The following is a 27912-nucleotide window of genomic DNA, read 5'->3' as shown; positions in this document are numbered from 1 at the left end:
AACCTGTCGTTCGTTCGTCCTCAGTGCAGGGCAACAGGTAAGTGTTGCTTTCAGCGTGGTGCCTTCTTTCTTGGTTTGCTTGCCCACCTCATGGCTGTATAGGCTGACCTTCTGACCTGACTAGATCTGGCTTTGTTTCTTAGAACCTATCCCTCTGTCATTTTCTTTCCCACACCCGATGTCTCTTCCTGTCTTTCCCTGTTTTCATCTTCCTTTTGTCAATTTTCCCTCTTGTTTCCCCTTCTTTGTTAGTTTACAAGATCACTCACTTTACTTCATCAGTCTCTGATGCTCTAGTTTTCTCTTATTTTTCCTTTACTCTGGCTCCTTCTTGCTTGGCAGACAGCAGAGCCCAATGGATCAAAGTTTAGAGGGAAAGAGGTAGGGAGAGAAAACAGAGTTAATGTGGTGTGATGGGAATAATGAATTGAAGGGAGAGATTTGAAGGAATTGAGAGATGAATAATTACCAGAAATAAGGGGAGACAGTGGGAGAATTCTGTGTCACTAAAAGGGCCCTATGCTGAAAGTCAATAGATTTGTTTTCTCACCCTAATTTACTGTGAGGCAAATCATTCACCCTTTGCAAAAGAGAGCTTGCCCTATGATTTCCACAACCTCATCTAAGTTTGATTTTGTGGTCTTCTAAATTTTTCTGTTTCTAAGAATGTCCTATTCTGATTCCAGGAATCTAAAATTCTCAGTGCTTCTTCTGTAATGGGGAGAGGGTACTAGGTAGGAAATTAAAGTCTGATGCTTCCAATTCTTGAAGAAAAGTGACCATATCCCTTCCAGACTTAACTGATTCTTTCAAAGCAGACTGCAAAGGGGACAGAAGGGTCAAGGAAAAAAGCAATGAATGGTTTCTGGCTCTCTGCTGGGGTAGAGTTATGGTTAGCCCCTCTGATCTCTGGTACTATAGATTGGCTGCTGACACAAGAGAGGATTTTAAGATTTAGGGAAGATCTAGTAATGCTGTATAACTTAGGCTCAAATTTCACCATTATCACTTTGAGTGAAAGCATTGCTCTAAGAAGACCCCAGCAAAGATTGGTGCTTAAGTTTTTAAATGATGGAATGAATGAATGAATGTTCATCAGTGTCTGTAATTCCACTTCAGTTAGAAATCTGTTCCTATGATAAAGGCATTGGTTACAGCTCAAAATCAAACGTCCTAGAAAGGGACCTGGATTAATAGGAGAGTGGATTAATGTGTGGAGTCAGGCTCTCAGTCAGGAAAATATGTAGTAATATTTTAATCATAGATCCATAGTGGTTAAGTTAGTAGGCTCTGGAACCAGATTGTGTGTGTGTGTGTGTGTGTGCACGCACATGTTCAGTCATGTCCAGCTTTTTGTGATCACATAGAGTAGCCCACCAGGCTCCTCTGTCCATGGAATTTTCCAGGCAAGAAAAACTGGAATTGGTTTCCATTTCCTTCTCCAGGGGATTTTCCCAACCCAGGGATCAAACCCACATCTCTTGCATCTCCTGCATTAGCAGGCAGATTCTTTACCACTGAGCCACCTGGGAAGCCCCCTGGAACCAGATTGACTAGGTTCAAATCCTGGTTCTACTACTTAGTAGCTCTGTGACATGGACAGGTTACTTAATCTTTTGGGGCCTCAGTTCCTCATCTTTGAAATAAAGTTGATATTAGTTTATACCTGACAGGATTGTCATGAGGATTAAATAAGTCAATGTATGTGAAGCATTTACAAAGGGGTCTGACACAGTGAGAACTCTGAGAGTGTTTGACTGTTAGAATCAGATGGAATCTATGGAGTTATCTAGTCCAATGTCTGTGGAAAAACTGAGGCCCAGAGGAGAAAAGTGCAGGGTTCAATTTCATATAGTAAACTGTAACAGAATAAGGACAAGAATCAGGATTGAGACAAGAGCCAGCTTTCCAGACCTGTTCTGGTATATTTATGATTTTAATTCCCTTGGCTATACCTTCCTTTTCCCTATACAGAAAATGTGGAATCTAGGATCTAGGATCTCTAATCTAAGATCTATAAACTCTACAGCACCCTATTTTTCTTCAGTGAAGTCACCCCTTGATGTTATCATTTCTGCTCTAAAGCCAACCAGACCATCCTTCTTTTTCATGTGTTTTTTTTTTTTTTTTTTTCTTCTGTGAGTAGCCTGACGTGGCTTAGAGACCCTGGCTTAGAGAGCTCAGGCTTGAGCCCCCAGCACTGCCCTGGAGGCCAGGACTAGCCTGGTGTGCTGGTGTGCAGGCCTTGCTCTCCCAGCATGGGCCCTGCCCAGCCAGATCACCAATAAACCCTTAACCATACCTGCAAAAAAAAAAAAATAGATAACACTTTTTCAGTATTTACTGTTGGATAGGTACTCTTCTATATAATTTATATAGATTATTTTACTACATCTTGACAACATCCCTGTGAATTCGAGTATTCTTGTTATTATCTACATTTTAAAGATATAAGATGTAGAGCGTAAGCATGACTTTTCTAATACCCCAGGGCTAGTGAGTAGTAGAGCAAGGATTCAAATGCAAGTAATCTAGCAGGCTGTGCTCTTAATACCCTTAATTGCCTAAAATACTTCTTTGATTAGATTTTACTCACTCCAATCTCAGGATAGGTAGTAAGATAGAATGGAAACAGAGCCCAAGGTAACTACACTACAAGATAACGGGTCATAAAGATGGACAGACAGAGTAAGACAGAACAAATTCCAGGAAAGGACCATCAGAACAGAGAAACTGGAACTGAAGCTTGAAAGAGCTTGATAATTCAACAAATTCCGAGAAGTAGACTATATTTCCCAGGTCTTGAGTATATATCATGGCTAAAAGCCTGTTAGAGGTGATGTGTGTATTGAACTTCTGCTTTTATTCTGGGGGTGGGATTCACCATCATCCCAAGGCAGGACTGGACTTTGCTTTCAATATTGGGGTATTTTCTTCACATTACATACCCCAAAGTGGTCATTATTGTCGTTAATGTTGGGGAAAGGAATTTGCAGGAGCCTGGGACCTGATCATCTCTTTTGCCTGCCTCTCCCTTGGCCATTCAACCCCCCTCACCACCAGTAGCCAGGACAGCCCCAGCCAGATGCACAGACATGATTCTAGAAAGGAACTCCTTTTCTCCCCCACACCCTAGTCTCAGCTTGGGGAGTGGTCAGACCCAAAATGTGATAAACTCTGACAGCCTTATCTGTGGTCTGCAGGCTCAGCCCCAAGCACTTTAGCCTTTGCAGGCAGGCAGGAGAAGGGAAACTCATATATCCAGATGTGAGGGAGGCATCAAATTCAATTCATTACCTACCATATGAGGTAGACATAAATATCTTAAATTTGACTACTGATGAAAGTTGAGGCCCAAAGAGGGGAAGTAACTTTCCAAGTATGTCCAACAAGGAGTTAGAGAGCTGGAACTGAAATAAGAAAAGCTAACATTTTCTTTTAGAAATTTTCCCAAAATCTTAACATAGGTTTCATTTAGTCTTTTCAATACCACTTGGCCTTTCCCAATTTCAAGATCCATATACCCTACTCCATACACCAACTTATGCTCTTATGACAGCCTGTGAGAGTTGGAGGGAGGATACTCTGCAATGGAACAAGGGAAAGAGGTTGCTTTGTGAGTTAGGAGGAGGGCATTTGCTCTGTGAGATCTAGAAGGGAGGGGTTTTGCTCAGTAAGAGATGAAGGATATTGCCATATAACAACATGGCATGAGCTCCTCCTGTTCACTTGTCCCTCACAATATAAGGCCTTAAATAGTAGAGGTGTTATTGGGTTCTACTCAGTAGCTCTCCTGGTGGTGGCAGGCCCTTAGTCTTCAAACATTCCTCCATCTTTCCCCCATTTTCCAGTCCCATATTTTGGCTCACTCTCTGATGCTGGATGCTGTCCTTTTTCTTTTAATCTACTTCTCCCTTTTGTTATCTGTAGCTTTTTTTCTTTTTATATCCCTCATTCCTCCCTCATCCCAACCCCCAACCCACCTTAGCCACCTCTCTGTCTCTATCTTTTGATCTTGTCTCTACTCCCTTCCCCCTGTCACTCAGTCTCACTCTTGTCTCTCTCAGTAGGGAGGGCCAATTCCTCTTCCCCTAACCATTCTTTGTTCTTCTCCATCTCCACAGTCTCTGATAGAATTTCTCCTTTACCTTTGTGCTGATTGACTCTCTGTCCCTGTTGGATTCTCTCCTCTCCTGCTCTCAGTTTTCTGAGTCTTTGTATATTTCTGCATGCTTCTTGATTTTTGCCTCATATCCCTTTTTTGTCCTTCTGTCTATCTGTTTCTAACTCTACTTCTGCTCTGTTACTCAATGCCTCTCCTCTACCCTTTTCCTCTCCTCTCTTGTCTTCTCTTTCATTCTCTTTGTCTCATCTCAGTCTCTTTCCCTGCCTCCTTTATTTTCCATCATCCTCTTGTCCTCTATTTTTTGGATCAGTCATCTTCTTCCTGTTCTTATCTCTACCTGTCCCCTTTCCTTCTGACTTTGATCTTTCTCTCTCCTGCAATTTCTATTGTTCTAACTCCAACACTACCATTGCACCTTTGTTTTCTATTACTTTCTGCCTTTTATCTTTCTTAACTTTTCATTTCTTATGACTCTTTCCATATTCTTTTCCCTCTGAATTCCTGCTCATTCATTAATATACTCCCAAATTCAATAAACATTTATTGAATAAATATTTAATAAATTCAATAAATACTTATTTAAATTCAATAAATATTTATTGAATAAATTTTAATAAAATATTCGATGAATATCTGTTTTAGCCTCTGCCTCTTTCATTCACAAATAGATGCTTCCCAGATCCCTTGGGGCTTGGCTTGTTTTCATCTACATCTCTATTTGTGCTTTTCCAAAATCCAGGAGTAAATCCAAAGATAGTAATATACCAGTCTGGTGGGACATGTACCCTTTCATTCTATTTCCTGAATCTACTTAAATTGGTACCTGTGGCCTCAAGCTTGTCTCTCTGGCTGGGCCTGCTCAGGAAAGACTCCTAGCCAAGCCTCAGGAGCCCTGGTCATTGGCATCTGTCTGCATTAGCAGGTTGAATCTTCATTTAGCTGAGGCCAATATTCTTTGAAAGAGTCTTAGCCTTAAGTGTTGATCAAAAGGTTGGTGGGTTGTCAACTCTTTTCCTGCCACACACAACATACTTCAGTGATCCTTACCATCACAGAGTAGGTCAGTAGCCAAGTCTAAAACAATCAGAATTCAGGCTTTCTCACCTCCAGTGGGAACTCATTTCTTTACCTCTTTGGTCTAATGATAAGTTTCCTATTTCTTCCTCTCAGATGCCCCATTGGTACATTTTTAAGATTGGGAAATTTCTTACCCTGAAATAACAGTAAAGACATTTCTGGGGAGGGGAGCAAGCATCAGGTGAGAAGCTAAAGGCAAAGTATCAAACATAAGAATGACTCTTGGCTTTTGGCCAGGCCTTCATAGTGGAATCTCATCTCTTTCATATCTTATGCAGAACTTCAGGCTCAAGATGGTGACAGCAGCCATGTTGCTACAGCGTTGCCCAGTGCTTATCCGGAGCCCCACAGGCCTCCTGGGCAAGATGATTAAGACTCACCAGTTCCTGTTTGGTATTGGACGTTGTCCCATTCTGGCCACCCAAGGACCAAGTTTTTCTCAAATCCACCTTAAGGCAACCAAGGCTGGAGGGGGTAAGAAGTCACTTCTGACAAATGGGGGAAAATGTCTGGGCCCTAGAGATAAGACTCCAAGTCATACTGGTCATCATTACCTAATAACTGGGAGGGTTCATGTGAAAAGTGTCAACGAAGAATAAGCTGGCCTAAAAATACACCTCACTTCTGACTTACGTCAGTATCTCTAAAAAGAGTCTCATTCTCATGCCCCTCACATTCTATATACTCCAGTCATGCTGAAACTACTTAAAATTGTCTGGATTATCATTTTAAGTTTCTATGTCTTTGCTCTTGTCAAATGACTCTGTCCCATTATCTTTTCCAGAGCATCTCAAACTCCTCATATAACACTTAACTTGGACACCATCTCTTCTATGAAGCCTACCTAGACTTTCAGCCTGTCCAATTCCAATTCTGGGTCATGTCTCTTCCCTCTTCTAGCCCATGTCTTCCTTCCAATCCCAGCACTGTTCATAATGTGTCTTCAGTAATGTGCCATTCCCAACAACTTAGGAACTCCCTTAGCACAGGGACCAGATACATCCATCTTTGTGACTCTACCATAGCCTGAGATATAGCTTTTAATTATAGTACATCTCAGTGACCATTGTTAAATTTACAGCTAGAAACTTATAGCTAGAAATTCACTACCACTTACTCTCTTTGCATAGATTCTCCATCTTGGGCCAAGAGCCACTGTCCCTTCATGCTGTTGGAACTCCAGGATGGGAAGAGTAAAATTGTGCAAAAAGCAGCCCCAGAAGTCCAGGAAGATGTGAAGACTTTCAAGACAGGTTGGAGTTAACTTCCACCTCATCTAACATCTAACTTAATGCTTGATTTCATTTTATCATGGTCCTGAGCTAGGCTAATCCAAAGGCAACTGGTACAGATTCCATGATGGAAGTCCAGTCTTTTCTAGGAGAACCACAGTAGGCAATAGCTTAAACTGTGCACAGAAATTCACCCTCCCCAACACATATGCATACTTCTATAACTTTTAGCTATTAGTCTAAAATGAGCCCACTAGAGTTCTGCCTGCTCTCTCCCAAGTGACTAAATGGATTCCAACAGGCTGGGCTCCCACATATAAGCAACACTACTCTCTGACAGTCTGGATTTGCATGAAAGAGTAAGTTTTGGAAGTAGGTACATTCTTTAGATGAGTATTGAGGTCAGGTCAATTCAATTGGTACAAACCATTCAAGATAATCACACTTGAGAATTGGCTATACTGTCGACATCTTTCACAGAACTTTGTGGGATATAATTAAGAGTAAAATTTTCAAAATTGAATTCTAATGACTTTCAGAAAAGAAGAGTAAGGGACACTATCCTGCATCTACCTTCCAAGTGCAAGACTCAGCATTGCTGCTCCAGTTATCTTACCCAAGGGAAAGTCCTAGTGAAGAAAAGTGTAATTCACCTTATGGGTGGTTTCATGATATATAAGTCTCCACTTGGGAAATGAGAAAAAGCTTACTTTTCAAAATATTTCTTATCTGTGTACAAGGCGTCTCTACTTCCTAACCTTGAATTTATATATGTTGTATTGACTTTAAAGAGGACAGCACATGCTTTCTTTCCCTCCCCCCCCCCCCCCTCTTTTCATGGCCAATGGATCCCATACTCCCTCTCAGACTTGCCCACCTCTCTGGCCTCAACCAGCCTGAAGAAGACATTCTCCAGTCCCCAAGAGCCAGAGAAAAATTCGGAGAAGGTCACACACCTGATTCAGAACAACATGGCTGGTGAGTTTGCTGAGATGGAAGTCAAAGGGGTTGGAATATGGAAGGAATGTTGAAATGCTGTGCACTGACACAGCAGAGGAAATGGCAAAGAATCACTTTAGAGCCCAGGGGAGTCTGAGTTTAAATTTTAATCCTGGCACTTGCTGGATCTGCATGCTTTGGAAAGTAAGTCATTTCCTTGCAGTGAGATTTTAATACCTCAACAAGTTATTACAGGAAGAAAATAAAATTACACTTACAGAAGTGCCTCAAACTTGTTATGAAGCTTCATTAAATATTAGATGTATTCCTATCATTTTTTCTCCATGCTTCCCTCAGAAACACTCATCCTTCACAGAGAACTTTTCCCCTTGTCTTGTGTGTGTTTATAATAATTTTTCATAACAGAATTCATTTTATTTTCCCAATACAAAATGAATATAAAGAGGGAAATTTAAATCAGAGCTCCACTATCCACCATTAATTTTCTTCTTATATTTTTTCTAGATATTTCCCTATGACTAAACACACACATACAAAACTACACTTCCCTCCACATACATGTTTTTATTAGAAATGTGATCTCATTCCACCTTGAGTTTGCTGTTGTTCTTTGTTCATTTAACAATATGTCATGAGCATTATTCCATGTCCCTAAACATAGAGCTGCATAATAATTATAAATGATTGAAATGTGTTCTGTAGCATGAATGCAACATCATTTAATCAACCAAGCATCTTCATGTAATTATACCAATTTTTTGTGTGTATTCTTCCACTTTATATTGTATGTTGGTTTTACATACATATAAATGTAATAGATTGCTAATAGAACTTTCCACATAGGATAACATATCTCCACAAAGATAACATGTAGTATTCTTAGACTATATATGGCTAAACTAGAAACTAGTTAGCTATTCCTCAATTGGCTTGCTTCCAGTTTTTTCTCTTACAAACAGTGGTGCAACAAACATCCTTGAATGTACCTCTTCATGTAGATAGGTAAATGTTTCTCTACAATAGACACTAAGAGGTGGAAATCTCAGGATGTGAAGGTGTACACATTTTCAATATTAATAAATATTGCCAATTGGTCCTCCAAAGTGGTGTACTAATTATCAAAAAGAATCCATATTCTCACACACTCTCCAGCACTTGATAGTATCAAAGTTTTAAATCTTTATCAAATTTGATCAGTGAAAACTTGTTTTTGTAGTTGACTTTCCCTGATTAAGCATCTTTTTACTACATTTGTTGAATGGTCTGGTTATATTCTTTGCCCACTTTTCTATTGGGTTAAAATTTTACATAGTAATTTTCAGAGTTTCCAAAACATAAATTCTGGATATCAAGTTTTATGCGAAACATGCTGCAGATATTTCCCCAGGTATGTCAGCATGTGCATTTTAAAAACTCTTGGTACATATTTCCAAACATCCCTACAGCAAAGATGTTACTAATGTACACTCCTACCATATAAGTTGCCATCTGTAACAATCATGATTTCTGTCTCGTGGATAGAGTTCTGGAGTTTAACAAGCCTAGTGGCATACATTATATTTCAATTCTAAAAATAAGGTTGCTCCATTTTGTAGTGGTTAAAGAATTAGGCTCTTCCTCATCTGTAAAATGGAGATGCTAATAGAACTTTCCACATAGGATTATTATAAAGAATAAATGAAATAATATCTATAAAGTTACTAAGAGAGGGTGTTACATGTAATAGGCACTTATTAAATGTTGGCTACAATAATAATATTTAAAATTATTATTCTTACTACTACTACTATACTACTATATTACAATAGTCACAATAATAGTACTATGTGCCAGATATTAGCTTGGATGTATTACATTCTGTTTGTCATCAGATGGTCATAATTCTGTGATGAAGATATTATTAGTCCCATTTTATAGGTGAGAAAATTAAGACTAAGAGGATTCATGACTTGCCAATATTACACAACTAGGAAGTAGCAAAACTATGACTAGAACTAGACCCATCAACACTCTTTCCACTGAAACTTGAGGTGGTACTTCTGGAAGGAGGGTGCCATACTAACCTTGGGAAAAGAGATGAGGCCATGCAAGGGTTAGGAGGCCTGAGTGAATGTATAATAAGTGAATGAGTCAGTGAGTAAGCAAAGGGATGGTTGAATTAAATAGTAGAGCATTAATGTGACCCAGTAAGTTAATGACTGATCAAATAAATTAATAAATGGAAAGAGAACTGGAGAACTCCAAATCAATTGCATTAAATAAAATATTGACTAGCCAAGAAGTAATTTAAAATAAATTCTTTTCATCCCCATCTCTACTCCCACAGGAGACCATGTCTTTGGTTATGACCAGTTTTTTAGGGACAAAATCATGGAGAAGAAACAGGACCACACCTATCGTGTTTTCAAGACTGTGAATCGCTGGGCTGATGCATACCCCTTTGCTGAACACTTCTTTGAGGCATCTGTGGCCTCAAAGGATGTGTCTGTCTGGTGCAGTAATGACTACCTGGGCATGAGCCGGCACCCTCGGGTCTTGCAAGCCACACAGTGAGTAGTAGGGTCTGAGCCATGATGAGCCCACAGGGAGATATCCAGAGAAGAGCCAAAGCCACATATAGAAGGAAAAGGCAGAGCTGATGGTGGAAACCTGGGTTCCACCCAACACCCCTTTTGTCTCCAGGTCTTTCAACAAATCTAATCCTTGGACAGGAACTAAGTCAACAAGCCTAGTTATCCAAACTCTTTGGTGTCCAGTGCTACAAAGGAGAGGATGAGAAATCGAACAAGTTGCACTCTCCATGAGTTCTTACTCTGGCTACAGAATGAGTATTACCAGAGATGGTATTCAACCTTCTCTAAAAGATCTTCCAAGCTAATCAAGACCAATCTAGCTTCTCCTTCTCTCCCTGAGTGCTTTCAGCCTAAGAAGGAAGGTCCATTTCTCCCCATTGCCCCTATACCGACCTCTACTTTGTCATATAGGACACAACTCATAGAGAATCACTAAGTTAATATTGACCCCTATCAAGGAAGAGAAATCTACACAGTTTCTCAGTATCTGACAAGAGTTTCTTCTCCTTGCTTCCCCTGTTTTCTCCTGGCCAGAGAGATCCTGCAGCGCCATGGAGCTGGAGCTGGTGGCACCCGCAACATCTCGGGTACCAGTAAGTTCCATGTCGAGCTGGAGCAAGAGCTGGCTGAGCTGCACCAGAAGGACTCAGCCCTGCTCTTCTCTTCCTGCTTTGTGGCCAATGACTCCACTCTCTTCACCTTGGCCAAGATCTTGCCAGGTAAGCCCAGAGCCAAAACTTTGTTCAGGGCTAGTATCCTGCATCCAGGCTTACTGTCTCCATCAGCCCTTCCCTGTCTTCTGAGTTCACTTGCTCCCATTGCTCTTTGTTCTTACCCACCCTGCATACCCTCAACACTGTATGACTGTATCCTAACCTCACTGAAGGGTAACATCACAAATTTGTCATTTCCCAACTCAATTGCACTCAACACTTATAAATAGTCCTTTTATATCCCTATATCAGCTTTTTCAAACTTTCTTTCCCCTTCTAAAACCTGTGGCTATCTCCTCCTTCACTCTTAGCAAATAATCTCACATCTTACAACACAAATAAAACAGAAGCCACCAAACAGGAGGTCCTTTAACTTATAGCCCCTAAACCCACAAATTCACCTCACTGCTCATCTACCCTTTTTCATTCTCTCTCCTGCCTAAAGCTAATCTCTTCACTTGTACACCAGATCTCATCTGAATCCCATCTTCCCATTCTCCCATCCTCTAACCAGTAGCATCCTCAACTCATGTGCCTATCAATTCTTCCATCATAGCCCAATCCCAGATAAATGCAACTCTCCACCTTCTCTATGTCAATACTGGTATTACATAATTACTTAGATGGGAGCCACTAATAATTCATGGTCCCCAAGCTCTACCATCTTCTATTCTTTCTGGCAATCCTGTTTCCATAGTCAGCCCTCCAAATCTCCAAGGAAATTTTGCCAAACCCCATTCTCGCCAAGGAAATTTTGCCAAACCCCATTCTCTTCAGCTCTCTTACACCTCCACCTCACCTCCACTCACAGCAGATTACTTTGTCTCCTACCACACAGAAAACAGAAGACCCTAGGCAGCAATGTCCTCAACTTCTTGCCTCAAACTACCTATAAACTCATGAGCATTCTCACATGGCCTCTTTTCATTCCTTATCTCCTATCACAGTAGAAGAGGTGCCATTTTTCTTGTTGACTAATTCTTACATTGGCACTCTGTGTGTCCTCTACCTCATCAGGAATCTTGATCTATGAGTTCCCTCTCTCCCTCATGTATCTTTAGCCTCTCCTGCTCTTTAAACATGTTGAAGTCTCTTGCATCTCAAAAAAAATTTTTTTTCCTCTTCACTCTCTAGTTACTCCCATTCTGTCCCCTCCTTATAACAGGCAAACTGCTTGAGAAAAGTCTCCACACTTGCTACACATTTCCTCACTTCTTGAAAAAATTTCAGCACACTATAAACATCTCTACTGCTTCTTAGAAACTTTCTTCAAGACCACACATAACCCCAACTCAAGCCAATATCTTTGGAAATGTCTTCAGTAAACTCCTTCAGCCATTAGAATTCAACTTCTTTTCATTTCTTCTGCCACCATCCTAAGACCAGCATCATTTTCCTGACTTTACCTTTGCCTTCCTACAACATATTATTCACAAGAACCAGATGATATTTTAAAAATAAAAGCCTATCTTTGTTATTCCTCTGCCCTTTAATAGATTCCCACTTCCCTTCTCTTTATCATGCCTTCTAAAGCCTTCAATAATCTGGCCTCTACCTACCTCTTCAAATTCATCTTTTGACACCTCTCCTCACATTCTTTCATTCAGTAATATACTAATTCACATATTCATTCACTCACTTAAAATTCAGTAATTCTGTTTTTTTTTTTTTTTAATCCGTTCATTTAAAAAGGTTTGCTTAACATCTCCTGTACACTTAGCCTTAATCTGGGTACCAGAAACAGAAAGATAAAAAGCTGTGATCCCTGCTCCCAAGAAACTTCCAGTCTACTTATCTTTCATAGCAGGTTCTCCAGGAAGTCATGCCTGATTTCCACAGGTAGAAGTGATCCCTTACTCTAATATAAGGCCACAGTTCCTTGATGTCAGTGCAGGTTCAGGGGCCCAGGAATCAATTCCATCCACCAATTTCCCATCTCTACTTGTTCTCCCACTATTGTCCAGTAAAAAGCCCTGGATTCCTCAGGTCCTAGACAAAAGTCTCCCCTTCTTTAGACTTAGCTTCCTCACTTGTACATTAAAGTGACTAGATTCCATGGTCACCAATTGCCCTTCTAGCTCTGACTTGTTATAAGGTTATGATTCAAATTGTGAAAGTCTAAGTATCTACCCTGTAATTATAAGCAGAGGTATACTATCTGGAAAAGGTGAGGTTTCATCTAAATCAGGAAGAATATATCATCAGTCCAAGTTAGCAAACATTCCCTCCGACAAATTCCTTTCTAAGGCTTAATCTTGGTGTCTGGGAATAGGAACGTAAGCCCTATTCTCAGGAAACTCTAGAGCATTCTTGGGAAATTTAAATTTCTTCCACCCCAAGAATCAAAGTCCAAGCCAGGGTTAAAATGCCTGGAGAGAAGAGTGTAGGGGTCAGAATTTCAGGGCAGAGGAGTTCTTCCAAGAGAGGAAGAGGTGTTACAAAGGCTTCCGGAGGAGGGAGAAGCTGAGCAGAGGCTTCATATGGAGGAAAAGATTAGCTCTTTGCTCCTGCCAAGTCAGTCTTGAAGTTGAAATGTGAATACTTGGATAGAAGCTTAAGCATTATGCATCTGGTTCTTCAGGGTGTGAGATTTACTCAGATGCAGGCAACCATGCTTCCATGATCCAAGGTATCCGCAACAGTGGAGCAGCTAAGTTTGTCTTCAGGCACAATGATCCTGACCACCTGAAGAAACTTCTAAAGAAGTCCAACCCTGAGACACCCAAAATCGTGGCCTTCGAGACTGTTCACTCCATGGACGGTAAGTGTACGTATGAGTGTATGTTTACTAACATTGGTCTCACAAAAACTATGATGATAATGATAATAGCTAACATTTATAGAATGCTTATTATGTACCAAGCAAAATTATTAGTATTTCACATGTATTAATTCACTTAATCTTCACAACAATTCTGAGGTAAATGTTATTATGAGGAAAACTGAGACACCAAGAAGTGAAGTGACTTGCCCAAGGTCACATAGACAGTAAATGCCAAAGGATGGAGAGAGCTATTATACTGATTTCAAAGGTTAAGAAACTGAAGTGCAGAGAGAGTACCCAAATTACCTTGGCTGGCTCAGTAAACTGGTGCCAAAGTGTATATCTGAACCCTAGGATGTATGAGTCCAATTCCTTCGTACAATGCTCCTTCCATTAGAAATGATGTGCAGATCAATCATCCCAGTGTCTGGTTCCTGCAGCATAAATTTTCACAAACCGGTTCCTGGGAGATTTTTTAGGGTCCAATATGTAGCACTGGAATCAAAACAGGTTTTCAAGTCAGATCTTGGTTCAAATCCTACCTTTAGCACTTACCAGCTCAGTGACCTTGAGTAACTCTTTAACTCTCTAAACTTCAACTTTCCTCAAGGTAAAATATCTGATCAAAAGAGATGATGGAAGACATTCTATTTATCATGATCTAAGTAGAAATAAATCACCTTTATCATCCTACCTCTTTCCTTTCCCTAACTGAAACAACGCTCAAATCATTGTATTGCTGTCCCTCTTAGGCAGAAATCATCTATTTTAGGCATAATCTTCTGGGTTTATTAAAGCAAAGAGATCCTCAATTCATTTTAATCTGTCACTTTTCCAAGTGAAACAAAGGAGAGTCCACTGTACTCTCAGATTTAGCCAGTGTAAGTGCCATCACATCAAGTAATGGTGATGCACAAGCTTTTGAACCAAACTATCCATGTTCAAATCCCAGCATTACAACTTACTAGCTTGGACAAGTTTCTTAATTGCTGTGTGTCAATTGCCTTATCTTTAAAAATTGAGATGATAATTAATGGAGTAGCTGAGAATATTTAAGTGAGTGAATATATATAAAAACTTATTGTCATGCCCTTGTCCACATTTCTACAACCAGCAATGATCATATTTCTACCACTGAGACTACTTTAAATCATTATTTCTGTAGTGAAAACCAGAAATAATGAATGTTAGGACCATTCTACTTCCTTACATTTGCAAATGAATGGTTCTTTATTTAGTGAATGGTGGAAACCCTGCTGAAACTGTCAATTTAGGGCTGAATTCCTCTCATTGAAATGATGTTTGAACCATTACACTGTCCTCTTAGTCTTGGACTCCAACTCTTGTGGTTTTCTCCCCTCCTATTGTCCCACCAGTGGCTCACAAACTTTAATCCTAGCCTGGAGTCCCTGTTCCCACATGAAGAAGTTTCTGTTGTATTCCACTTCCCTGCACCATTAGTTTCCAGGAATGGGGAATGACAGATGTATGGGTTCTTGTATATGTAGAGTGGTCACAATATCTATGCATGAAATTCACAGACATTTGAAGACCTTATAAACAATTATCAGCATAGAATAACAGGGGAAAATGGTAAATCTGCATGGAAAATGTACAGGAACATACAGATTACTTCTATTTCACTTTCATTCAATACATTGAGCCTGAGTCTATGGGAGGGTACCCTCAGGTAACAAAATTGACAGGTTGAGAAAAAAATATTTCCCACAGAGACAGAAAAGATAGAGGCACAAAAAAACTCAGAAAGAGACAGAGATACAGAGAAAAAAGTCTAAAGTCAGAAAGGTAGACATGAAGGGATACAAACAATAAGAGAGAACAGAAGTGAGAGAGGAAGGTGAGTGAGGGAAGGAGGGATATAGACACTAACAAAGAGACAGAGGAAGTGGGGAGAGGAGAGAGGAAAAACAAAGACAGAGATAGAAAATAGAGACACAGAAACAAATTTGGAAATAGTCATAAAAAGAGACTGGCAAAAAGTCATAAACACAGAAATATGGAAGACCAGTGAAAAAACAATATTGACACAGCTGACAACAACACTTGGCAGACAGGGTGAGTGAGATCTGAAAACATTAACCTGGAGCAAAAGGAGAATTTTTTTTAAATTTATTTAAACAAAGGCATCATATAGGCTAGTGCCAATACTTGATGGAAATACACAGACTTGTGGTGGGGCGGGGGCGGGGAGGCAGAGAGAGGCTGGCAAATAGCATAAGCAACAGGACAGATATCATCAGAATGAAGTAAAAATAGAAAGAAAAGTAAGCCTTAATCACAGGCTGGGGAAAATGCACACATACACAACTTGGGTGGGAGTAGGGTGAACTCAGTCGACACATATGAAGAAGTCTGGCATAGCCCCAACTAAGGGTGCACACCCTCCTCCTTTCCCAACCTATAGTTGTTATGCGCCACAAATTCCATGCTGGAGATGGAGCTGGAGAAGGGTTATGATCTACCTCTATTCATGGCTTTGCTCAGGTGCCATCTGTCCCCTTGAGGAATTGTGTGATGTGGCCCATCAGTATGGGGCTCTGACCTTCGTGGATGAAGTTCATGCTGTAGGACTGTATGGGTCCCGGGGTGCTGGGATTGGGGAGCGTGATGGAATTATGCACAAGATTGACATCATCTCTGGAACTCTTGGTAAGTGAGTCCCTTGGGTTACCCTTATATACAATCCAGAAAGGAAGTCCCTAGAAGAACTTTTTCTTCCTCCTCCACAAAGTTGCAAAGGCTATTTGGGTAGAATTTATGACCCAGGCTATAGAACATTTGGATTCTCTCCTCCCACTCCCATATCACTGCAAAATTGCTGACAAAGTCTGGGAGGATTTTTTGAGAAGACCCCTGAGCTGGGCCAAATTACTAAGTTCAATTCATTGGGTGGAGTTGTGGATCAAAACTCCTTCCCCATCCCAGTTCCAAGCTCCATTTAGCTCTACTTTTGGATCTAACCAGTTGAAGGTCCCCACCCAGCTCCCGCATATCTAGTCATTACACATGGCAGGGCTTACAAGTCCTACCTCAAAGCAGCATAACTATCAGCTCTGTCTGCTTGTCACAGACAAGAAAGATGATAAGGGAGTCTGGAGCTCCAGCTTCTAGTGTACTGCCTTGAGTTACCCTGTTCCTCAGGGGGCTGATAATAGGATCTGTGCATAACCTCCTCATTCTCCTCCTTGTCTCCAGGCAAAGCCTTTGGCTGTGTGGGTGGCTACATTGCCAGCACCCGTGACTTGGTGGACATGGTACGTTCCTATGCTGCTGGCTTCATCTTCACCACTTCACTGCCTCCCATGGTGCTCTCTGGGGCTCTGGAATCCGTGCGACTGCTCAAAGGAGAGGAGGGCCAAGCCCTGAGGAGGGCCCACCAACGCAATGTCAAGCACATGCGTCAGCTACTAATGGACAGGGGCCTTCCTGTCATTCCATGCCCCAGCCACATCATCCCCATTCGGGTGAGAGTCCCACATTCCCCATTGCCTTCTCCACCATCTCTCCTGGGAGCCTTCCCAAAACCAGCAAACTGAAACCTGTTCCTGTCAGTTGTTTCCTTGTTAACCAACCTCCTTATCATCAGTTTTCTTTCCCTTTTGGAAAATTATCAGTCATTCTGGATTAACTAGTCTTTTTTTTTTTTAACATTAGTTATTATCTCATGCTTAGTAGACTGTACTGTTCATTGGGCTAATGCAGTGTTCCTTTGAAAGACTACTTTTGCAAATATGTTTAATTAACCCAGTGACAACACTCCAGAAGTCACTTGGGGTTTTATCTTCTTACTCAGAACTACCCTAAATTAACATAGCTAGGTATGCTTCTTCTGCAAACAGCTTCAAGACAAGGTCCCTAGAAGCACTTCTACCCCCTTTAATTTTTAAATTGAAGTATAGTTGACTTGGGGCTTTTCTGGTAGCTCGGTTGGTAAAAAAGCTACCTCCACTGCAGGAGACCCCAGTTCGATTGCTGGGTCTGGAAGTTCCCCTAAAGAAGGGATAAGCTACCCACTTCAGCATTCTTGGGCTTCCCTGGTGGCTTAGATGGTAAAGAATCTGGGTGCAATGAGGGAGACCTGGGTTCAGTCCCTGAATTGGGAAGATGCCCTGGAGGAGGGGGCATGGCAACCCACTCCAGTATTGTTGCCTGGAGAATCCCAATGGGCAGAGGAGCCTGGCGGGCTACAGCCCATGGGGTCATAAATAACTGGGCAAAACTGAGCTAATAAGCACAGCATAGCATATAGTTGACTTACAATATTGTGTTAGTTTCAAGTGTACAGAAAAGTGATTCAGTTACATATTTTTTTCAGATTATTTTCCATTAATTCACTGTGTTATATAGTAAATCCTTGTTGCTTATCTATTTTATGGGTAGTAACTTTTATCTGTTAATCCCATCAGTTCAGTTCAGTTCAGTCACTCAGTAGTGCCTCTTTGCTATTCCATGGACTGCAGCATGCCAGGCTTCCCTATCCATCACCAACTCCTGGAGCTTACTCAAACTCACGTCCATTGAGTGGTGATGCCATCCAACCATCTCATCCTCAGTCATCCGCTTCTCCTCCCACCTTTAATCTTTCCCAGCATCAGAGTCTTTTCAATAGACTCAGTTCTTCGCATCAGGTGGCCAAAGTATTGGAGTTTCAGGTTCAGCATCAGTTCTTCCAATGAATATTCAGGACTGATTTCCTCTAGGATGGCCTGGTCGTATCTCCTTGCTGTCCAAAGGACTCTCAAGAGTCTTCCCCAACACCACAGTTTGAAAGCATCAATTCTTTGGCATTCAGCTTTCTTTATAGTCCAACTCTCACATTCATTCATGACTACTGGAAAAACCAAAGCTTTGACTAGACACACCTTTATTGGCAAAGTGATCTCTCTGCTTTTTAACATGCTGCCTAGGTTGGTCACAGCTTTTCTTCCAAGGAGCAAGCATCTTTTAATTTCATGGCTACAGTCACTATCTGCAGCGATTTTGGAGCCCCCAAAAATAAAGTTTGTCACTGTTTCCATTGTTTCCCCATCTATTTGCCATAAAGTCATGGGACCAGTTGCTAAGATCTTAGTTTTATGAAAGTTGAGTTTTAAACCAAATTTTTCACTCTCCTCTTTCACTTTCATCAAGAGGCTCTTTAGTTCTTTTTTGTTTTCTGCCATAAGGGTGGTGCCATCTGCATATCTGAGGTGACTGATATTTCTCCTGGCAATCTTGATTCCAGCTTGTTCTTCATCCAGCCCAGCATTTATACAGCCTTGACTTACTCCTTTCCTGATTTGGAGCCAATCTGTTGTTCCATGTCCAGATCTAACTGTTGCTTCTTGACCTGCATACAGATTTCTCAGAAGTAGTAGTCAGGTAGTCCCATCTCTTAAATAATTTTCCACAGTTTATTGTGATCCACACAGTCAAAGGCTTTGGTGTAATCAATAAAGCAGAAGAAGATGTTTTTCTGGAACTGTCTCACTTTTTCAATGATCCAACAGATGTTGGCAATTTGATCTCTGGTTTCTCTGCCTTTTCTAAATCCAGCTTGAAAATCTAGAAGTTTATGGTTCATGTACTGTTGAAGCCTTGCTTGAGGAATTTTGAGCATTACGTTTTTAGTGTGTGAGTTAAGTGCAATTGTGCAGTAGTTTGAGGATTCTTTGGCAATGCTTTTTTGGGGGATTGGAATGAAAACTGACATTTTCCAGTCCTGTGGCCACTGCTGAGTTTTCCAAATTTGCTGACATATTGAGTGCAGCAGTTTCACAGCATCATCTTTTAGGATTTGAAATAGCTCGACTGGAATTCCATCACCTCCACTAGCGTTGTTCATAGTGATGCATCCTAAGGCCCACTTGACTTCACATTCCAGGATGTCTGGCTCCAGGAGAGTGATCTGGGTTGTGAAGTGATTATCTGAGTTGTGAGGATCTTTTTTGTATAGTTCTGTATATTCTTGCCACCTCTTCTTAATATCTTCTGCTTCTGTTAGGTCCATACCACTTCTGTCCTTTGTTGTGCCCATCTTTGCATAAAAGAGTCCCTTGATATCTCTAATTTTCTTGAAAAGATCTCTAGTTTTTCACATTCTATTGTTTTCCTCTATTTCTTTGCATTGATCACTGAAGAAGCCTTTTTTAATCTCTCCTTGCTCTTCTTTGGAACTCTTCATTCAAATGGGTATATCTTTCCTTTTCTCCTTTGCCTTTCACATCTCTTCGTTTCACAGCTATTTGTAAGGCTTCCTCAGACAACCATTTTGCCTGTTTGAATTTCTTTTTCTTGGGGATAGTCTTGATCCCTGTCTCCTGTACAATGTCATGAACTTCCATCCATAGTTCTTCAGGCACTCTGTCTATCATATCTAATCCTTTGAATCTATTTCTCACCTCCAATGTATAATTGTAAGGGATTTGATTTAGGTCATACTTGAATGGTCTAGTGGTTTTCCCCCACTTTCTTCCATATAAGTCTGAATTTGGCAATAAGGAGTTCATGATCTGAGCCACAGTCAGCTCCTGGTCTTGTTTTTGCTGCCTGCATAGAGCTTCTCCATCTTTGCCTGCAAACAATATAATCAATCTGATTTCGCTGTTGACCATCTGGTGATGTCCGTGTGTAGAGTCTTCTCTTGTGTTGTTGGAAGAGGGTGTTTGCTATGACCAGTGTGTTCTCTTGGCAAAACTCTATTAGCCTTTGCCATGCTTCAATCTGTCCTCCAAGGCCAAATTTGCCTGTTACTCCACGTGTATTTTGACTTCCTACTTTTGCATTCCAGTCCCCTATAATGAAAATGACAACTTTTTTGGGTGTTCATTCTAGGTCTTGTGGTCTTCATAGAACCATTCAACTTCAGCTTCTTCAGCATTACTGGTTGGGGCATAGACTTGGATTACTGTGATATTGAATGCTTTGCATTGGAAATGAACAGAGATCATTCTGTTGTTTTGGGGATTGCATTCAAGTACTGAATTTTGGGCTTTTTTGTTGACTATGATGGCTACTCCATTTCTTCTAAGGGATTCTTGCCCACAGTAGTAGATATAATGGTCATCTGAGTTAAATTCACCCATTTAGTTTTAGTCCATTTTAGTTCGCTGATTCCTAAAATGTTGATGTTCACTCTTGTCATCTCCTGTTTGACCACTTCCAATTTGCCTTGATTCATGGACCTAACATTCCCGGTTCCTATGCAATGTTGTTGTTTACAGCGTTCGACTTTACTTCCATCACCAGTCACATCCACAACTGGGTGTTGTTTTCGCTTTGGCTCCATCTCTTCATTCTTTCTGGAGTTGTTTCTCCACTGATCTCCAGTAGCATAATTGGGCACCTACCGACCTGGGAAGTTCATCTTTCAGTGCCCTATCTTTTTGCCTTTTCCTACTGTTCATGGGGTTTTCAAGGCAAAAAAACTGAAGTGGTTTGCCATTCCCTTCTCCAGTAGACCATGTTTTGTCAGAACTCTCCACAATGACACGTACGTCTTGGGTGGCCCTACACAGCATGGCTCATGGTTTCATTGAGTTAGACAATGCTGTGATCCATGTGATCAGATTGGTTAATTTTCTGTGAGTTTGGTTTTCATGCTGTCTGCCCTCTGATGGAGAAGTATAAGAAGCTTATGGAAGCTTCCTGATGGGACAGACTGACTGAGGGGGAAATGGAGTCTTGTTCTGATGGGTGGGGCCATGCTCAGTAAATCTTTAATCCAATTTTCTGTTGATTGGCAGGGCTGTGTTCCCTCCCTATCATTCACATACTCCTAATTTATCCCTCCCTTATACCTCATTGTTGTTGTTCAGTCACAAAGTCATGTCTAACCAACTCTTGTGACCCCATGGACCATAGACTGCCATAGACTTCTCTATCCATGGGATTTCTCAGGCAAGAATACTGGAGTGGGTTGTTATTTCCTTCTCCAGGGAATCTTCCCAACCCAGTGATCAAACCCAAGTCTCCTGTATTAGCAGGCAGATTCTTTATGACTGAGCCACCTGGGAAGCCCCTCTTTCCCCTTAGGCATCCATAAGTTTATTTTCTATGAGTATGTTTCTGTTTTGGTTATAGATTCATTTGTATTATTTTTTAAGATTCCACATATAAGTGATATATTTGTCTTTCTCTGTCTGACTCACTTCACTTAGTATAATATTCACTAGGTCCATCCATGTTTCCACAAATGAAAATATTTCACTTCTTTGTGGCTAATATTCAATTTTATGCATGTATGCACATATGTATGGAGAAGGCAATGGCACCCCACTCCAGTACTCTTCCCTGGAAAATCCCATGGATGGAGGAGCCTGGTAGGCTGCAGTCCATGGGGTCGCTAAGAGTCAGACACGACTGAGAGACTTCACTTTCACTTTTCACTTTTATGCATTGGAGAAGGAAATGGCAACCACTCCAGTGTTCTTGCCTGGAGAATCCCAGGGACGGGGGAGCCTGGTGGGCTGCCATCTATGGAGTCGCACAGAGTCGGACATGACTGAAGCGACTTAGCAGCAGCAGCAGCAGCACATATGTATATGTGTATGTGTGTATACACACATACACACCCCACATGTTCTTAAACCAATTATGTGTTGATGGGAACTTGAGTTGTTTCCATGTCTTGGCTATTGTAAGTAGAGTTGTGAACATTGGGATGCATGTATCTTAAGTCAGATTGCTGCCACTGAGAAACTCCTTGATAAGAGATTCTAGACCTGCCACTGACTAAGACACTTATGAAAATATATGCCCCCAAGTTCAGTGGAGTTCCTTGATCTGATTCCCTCCACCTACTTAATAGAGCTAGCAATAGTGGGGCCAGGGGAGCAGATACTGACAAGCTTTTCTCCCGGGTCCAGGTGGGTGATGCAATGCTGAACACCAGGATCTGTGATCTCCTGCTCTCCAAGTATGGCATCTATGTGCAGGCCATCAACTACCCAACTGTCCCCCGGGGTGAGGAGCTGCTGCGCTTGGCACCCTCCCCCCACCACAGCCCTCAGATGATGGAAGACTTTGTGGGTAAGTCCTCAACATGGGGACACCTATTCCCTGGTGGCTCAGAGGTTAAAGCGTCTGCCTCCAATGTGGGAGACCTGGGTTCGATCCCTGGGTCAGGAAGATCCCCTGGAGAAGGAAATGGCAACCCATTCCAGTATTCTTGCTTGGAGAATCTCATGGATGGAGAAGCCTGGTAGGCTACAGTCCACGGGGTCGCAAAGAGTCGGACACCACTGAGCGACTTCTCTTTCCTTTCTTTTCTTTCCTTTCCTTTCCTCAACATGGGTGTCTACAGCACTCTTCTTTCCTTCAGCCTCATTATCTTAAGAAGACAATGGATGCCGTTCAGTTTAAAAATATATTTCTGAAACATCTATTATGTGCTAGACCCTATACTGGGGTCATAAATGAATAAGAAACAGTTCCTGTACTCATAGGGCTTCAGTTTGGTTGAGGAGACCATAGCAGACTCAAACAATGACTTCAAGGAGTGATTGAAGTTCAACAGAGAGAATGCATGGGGGAGTTGTAGGAGCAGAAGAGGGGCCTGGCTTCAGGACAGGCTTCTTAGTGGAGGTGACAACCTGAGCTGAGTCTTGCAAAGGGGTGTGGTATTGGACCAAGAGAAGAAAGAGGATGCAGAAGAGATATTCCCAGTAGAAGCAAGAGCATGGAGAAAGACAAGTAAGAGAATCAGAAGTAGGCTTGGACATATCAAGAACAAGCAAATATTACTGGAATGTAGGAAAGTAAGAATGGAATAAGGTAGGGGAGTGTTTACCTATGAATCTGCAAAGACAACACACAGTTTGGAGGCTTGTAGAACTGAATAGCTTGGGTTTTATCCTTAAGGTGCCCAATTCACCTGAAGTTTACTGGATTCCTTCTAGATACAGGGCCAGCATAGAGCAGGTTCTTATTCTAGGTCTGTTGGGTGAAAGACACATAGGCAGTTGATGGCATAGCAAAGGAGACAGATATAAACACGGGTGGTACTGGTCCAGTGTGGTGAGCTCCAGTACTCTGGGAGCTAAAAGGAGAGTGTTCATTTATGGCTAGAGAAGGTAAGAAGGGTGAAATTAAGTAGGCTTCATAGGTAAGGAAATCCTTCTGCTGTACCTTGAAGTACCTGTGGTATGGTGTAAGAAGGATATTTCAGAACAAGGGAATTTGATAAGCATAGACCTAGAGATAGGAAAGCAGAGGGCATACATTAGCTACAGCATTTTGTTTGTCTGGAGCATAGGCAGAATGAGAGTACTAGGAAAACAAGACAGGTAGACGCCATACATTCATTCATTTAAAAGCATCAAATAATGCTAGCCAACACTTATTAAGTATTTACCATGTGTCAAGAACTGTTCTAAATACTTTACATGTATTAACTCATCTAATCCTCATGGGGTAGACATGGTATTATTAGCATTTCCATTTTATATATATAGAAACTGAGGTATCAAAACATATAAAAAACTGGTCCAAAGTGACATAGCCACTAGGTTTGAACTGGAGAATCTGCATCTACCTCCATGCTCATACCACTAGGTCTCATGCCACATACCATCTCTGAGCTAATGATCTAGACTTCTGGACCTCTTGCTCAGCCTTCTTTGTGCTAGGCTTCAATTATAGAGCTTTTAGTATTCTCAGTTCTCTAAGTGTCCACTTATGCTGGGCTTTTGCAGGAGAGAAATATGAGAGGCATTCACCATGACTCCACCAGTCAGCCCTTCAAAGTTATAGCCAACCCATCATGAAATCTTGCAAATGTTCTCTACAATCTCTCTCAAATCTCATTTCTCCATTGCTACTTTTTAAATCCATGTCAATGTGATTTCTTCCTAACTAATTTTCCTGCTTTTCTCTAATCCTTTATCCATACTGACCATCAGAGGGATTTTTCTAAAAATCTGATCATATAGCTCCCTAGTTTAAATCTCTTCATAGTTCCCTACTGTCTAGACTAGAGCAGTGGTCTCCAAGGTGAGGTATGCAAGATCATCCATAGGGTAAGGGGATTTATTAGAATTGTATATTTACTTTTTGTCTTAAAAAATAGGAAATTAAGCATTACCTATACTGATCTCTAATATATAGACTGACAATTATATATGTATGTATTATATAAAAAATACATACATTGGAGGTAGGTATTAGAACTTTTGTACTAATAAGATGTATAGCCCCCAAACTGGAGACACTGGCCTGGAGAATAGTCAAACCTCCTTGGCATAGCATTCAGTGCCTTCAACATGGTGATCTCTATGCTTTCTCTTCTTCCCCACATTCATTTTATTTCTCCAGCTACTCTGAATGACTTACAGTTCCCTTACTTAGCTCTAGCCTCTTACCCCTGGGATTTTGTTAATGATGCTTCCTTCTGAGTGGAATGCCTTCCTTCATCCCTTACTCTGACTTACCTCTTTTCATCTTCTAGATGTAATCAGGCATCTTTCATTCATTCTTTCAACACATAGTTATCAAGTACCTACTGTGTGCTAGATACTGTTCCAGGTGCTGGGGATTCAGTACTAAACAACAGATACAAAATCTCTATCCTTCTGGAGCTTACATACTAGTAGGAGATAATAGAAAAAGGAACACTTAAAAATAAGTGCAAATTAAATAGCATGGTAATTCTAAGCATTTATGGGGGAAAATATAGCAGGAAAAAGGGGATAGAAAGTGCTGGGGGCGGGTACATGGGCTAGCTTGGAGAGGAAGGTTGAAGCCTTAAATAGAGTGCTATGTGTAGAGACCACCAAAGTGACACTTGAGCAAAGATATAAAGGAAGTGAAGGAGTCAGCTGGGAAGAAATCTAAGAAAAGAGCATCCCAGGCAGAGAGAACACCCTAAAACAGGTAAGACCCTAACACAGCAGTATTCCTCTTGTATTTGAATAAGTAGATGAGTATGGATGGAATGGTGTGAATTAGAGGGAAAGAGAGAGAAAACTGAGGAGGAGCAATATGGACCAGACAGTGTAGGGTACTGCAGGCCACTGGAAGGGTTATGGCTTTAACTCTGAAAGTGAAAGAAAAGTGAAGTCGCTCAGTCATGTCCAACTCTTTGCGACCCCGTGGACTGTAGCCTACCACGCTCCTCCGTCCATGGGATTTTCCAGGCAAGAGTACTGGAGTAGGTTGCCATTTCCTTCTCCAGAGGATCTTCCTGACCCAGGGATCGAACCCGCGTCTCCCACATTGTAGGCAGACGCTTTACTGTCTGAGCCACCAGGGAACTCTGAAATAGAAAGCCTTCAGAAGGATTTAAGCAGATGAGTAACATATCTGAATCTGATTCAGGTTTCAAGAGTTTCTCTGACTTCTATGTTGAGAATAGACTGAAAGAGTGGGAGCAGGGAGATCCATTAGGGGGCTATTGTGATATTCCAGGTTAAGAAATAATGGTGACAAAAGAAGGGATTAAAACTCCCAAGCCATTGGATGTCACATAGCAAATAATTTGCTTTTTAATAAAAAATCTTCAGAATTAAAAAATGAAAAACAAATGATAGTGGCTCAGACCTGAGGATAGCATTGGTGGTAAGAAGTGGTCAGATTTTGAAGGTAGAACCAATGGTTTTTGCTAATAGACTGGATGTGTCATAGGAGAGAAAGAGAAAAATAAAGGATAGCTCGAATATTTTTGTACTGAGCAACTGGCATTGCCACCAACTGAGATGGTTAACGCTGAAAGTAAGGTAGACTTGGTGGAGGGTAGGGAGATCAGTATTACTGCTCAGTTGTGCTCATGTTAAGTTACAGATGCCTATTAGATATCCAGGTGAAGATACAGAAAGGTGGATATACAAGTCTAGAATTCAGGAAAGAGCTTTGGGCTAGATATGAAAATTTCAGAATCACCAGCATATACATGGTTTTTAAAGCCATGAAACTAGATGAGATCACACAGGGAGTAAGCATGAAAAAAGAGCCAGGGACAGAGCCCTGGGACACAGCTGAGGTACTTCTGGCAGAGAGATCAGATTCTGTCCTCTGGGCTCCCCACTCCCTCTAGGAAAAACCCCTGCCCCAGGCTCCCAGGTCACAATACTGATGACACTGTGTGTTTACTGTCAGTGTCATCTTCCTCACCAGGCTGAGTTTCCAAGTAGATGGATTCACTTCTTGAGTTACACCATGTCATGTACTTACAAAGTGGTTCAGGCCAGGCCAGTACAGCTTCAAATTATGTCACATGAGTGCTTCTCAAACTTTTATATATCACAGCACCCATACGCAAATGGTAATATTCACATCACACAAAGGAGCAAACTAATGAGGCTATTTCTAGTTCTGAGATATCTCAAAGGGTTGAGGGGATCAATATCTTGGCACATCTGTAATGTGGCACAGGGATTAAGACATACTCTAACCAATTATTTCCCTCCCTTCCCCTCATCACCTTCAGAGAAGCTGCTAGAAGCCTGGACTGAGGTGGGACTCCCCCTCCAGGATATATCTATAGCTGCCTGCAATTTCTGCCGCCGTCCTGTACACTTCGAGCTCATGAGTGAGTGGGAACGTTCCTACTTTGGGAACATGGGGCCCCAGTATGTCACCACTTATGCCTAAGAAACCAGCTGCTTTGGATCCCCACTCCACCTGCACTTCACTTGAAGCTGGGCCGCCTCCTGTCCTCTGCTTTGTGTGCCTTTAGCTGACTTGAGACTGAAAATAAAGAGCAAAGTGTAGCATTTGTAGCTCTTTGTTTGACAGAGAACAGATAACTGCATTATACCTGTCTCCCTCAGACAAGTGGCAGAGCCATGAGGAAACCACCGATCACCCGTTGATCTGACCATCCCATTTTACTGAGAGGGAAACTGAGATTCAGAGAGGGAGAGGCCAAAAACTACACAGTGAGTTGTACAAAGAGCCAGGACACTTGGAAGATTTATATTAAATGGCTCTTTCCCCATGGTTTCACCAAAAATCCAGAGATTGACTCTTCATTTGTAGACATGAAAACTTTGGCCCCAGGTAGCCCCTGAAGCAAGGAGATGGAATCAGCCCAAATCAATCTGCCTGGAGGAAAGGAGTGGTTCCCCAAAAGCTTGAAGGTATTTTCCAACAAAGAGAATGGATATTCTCCTCAATCCATTATCCTCTTTCCTTTCCACAGTACCTTATAGAACAGTACTTATCAGTTCTATTTCCCAAGGTGGGAAAGAGGCTTGGCTATAGCAAGCAACTTGTTCAAGGCAAGGTTCCCAACCTCTCTAGGTCATAACACACTGAAAACACATGCATGGCACACTTGGGTGAATTAATATTTCCTGCTTAGGAGGCAATCTTTCCTAATACTTGTGCAATTAATTCCTGGTCCTGTCTGGCAACTCTAGGTGTGAGGGATCCATTTCTTTCCACCCTTTAACACATTTGTGGCAGCTGTGAGACATATCAGTTGGGAAACATTGGTTTAAAGCTACACAGCCCGGGGCTTCCCTGATGA

At 41.4% G+C, this 27912-nt stretch overlaps 1 protein-coding gene across 1 annotated transcript; it reads left to right on the top strand.

The window, feature by feature from the left end:
• ALAS2 (5'-aminolevulinate synthase 2) lies at positions 1-27159 on the top strand. Its single transcript, NM_001035103.2, is given in 11 exon segments — positions 1-37; positions 5482-5677; positions 6334-6456; positions 7303-7413; positions 9722-9944; positions 10503-10687; positions 13263-13442; positions 15951-16115; positions 16662-16930; positions 22313-22475; positions 26869-27159. Coding segments are annotated over 10 exon segments (1764 nt in total). The 5' UTR covers positions 1-37; positions 5482-5496; the 3' UTR covers positions 27033-27159.
• The last annotated feature ends 753 nt before the right edge of the window (positions 27160-27912 follow it).

This window comes from Bos taurus, chromosome X, assembly GCF_002263795.3.
Source record: "Bos taurus isolate L1 Dominette 01449 registration number 42190680 breed Hereford chromosome X, ARS-UCD2.0, whole genome shotgun sequence".
Classification (NCBI taxonomy): Eukaryota; Metazoa; Chordata; class Mammalia; order Artiodactyla; family Bovidae; genus Bos; species Bos taurus.
Note: the sequence above shows the minus strand (reverse complement) of the source record. Positions and strands in the feature narration are given on the sequence as shown.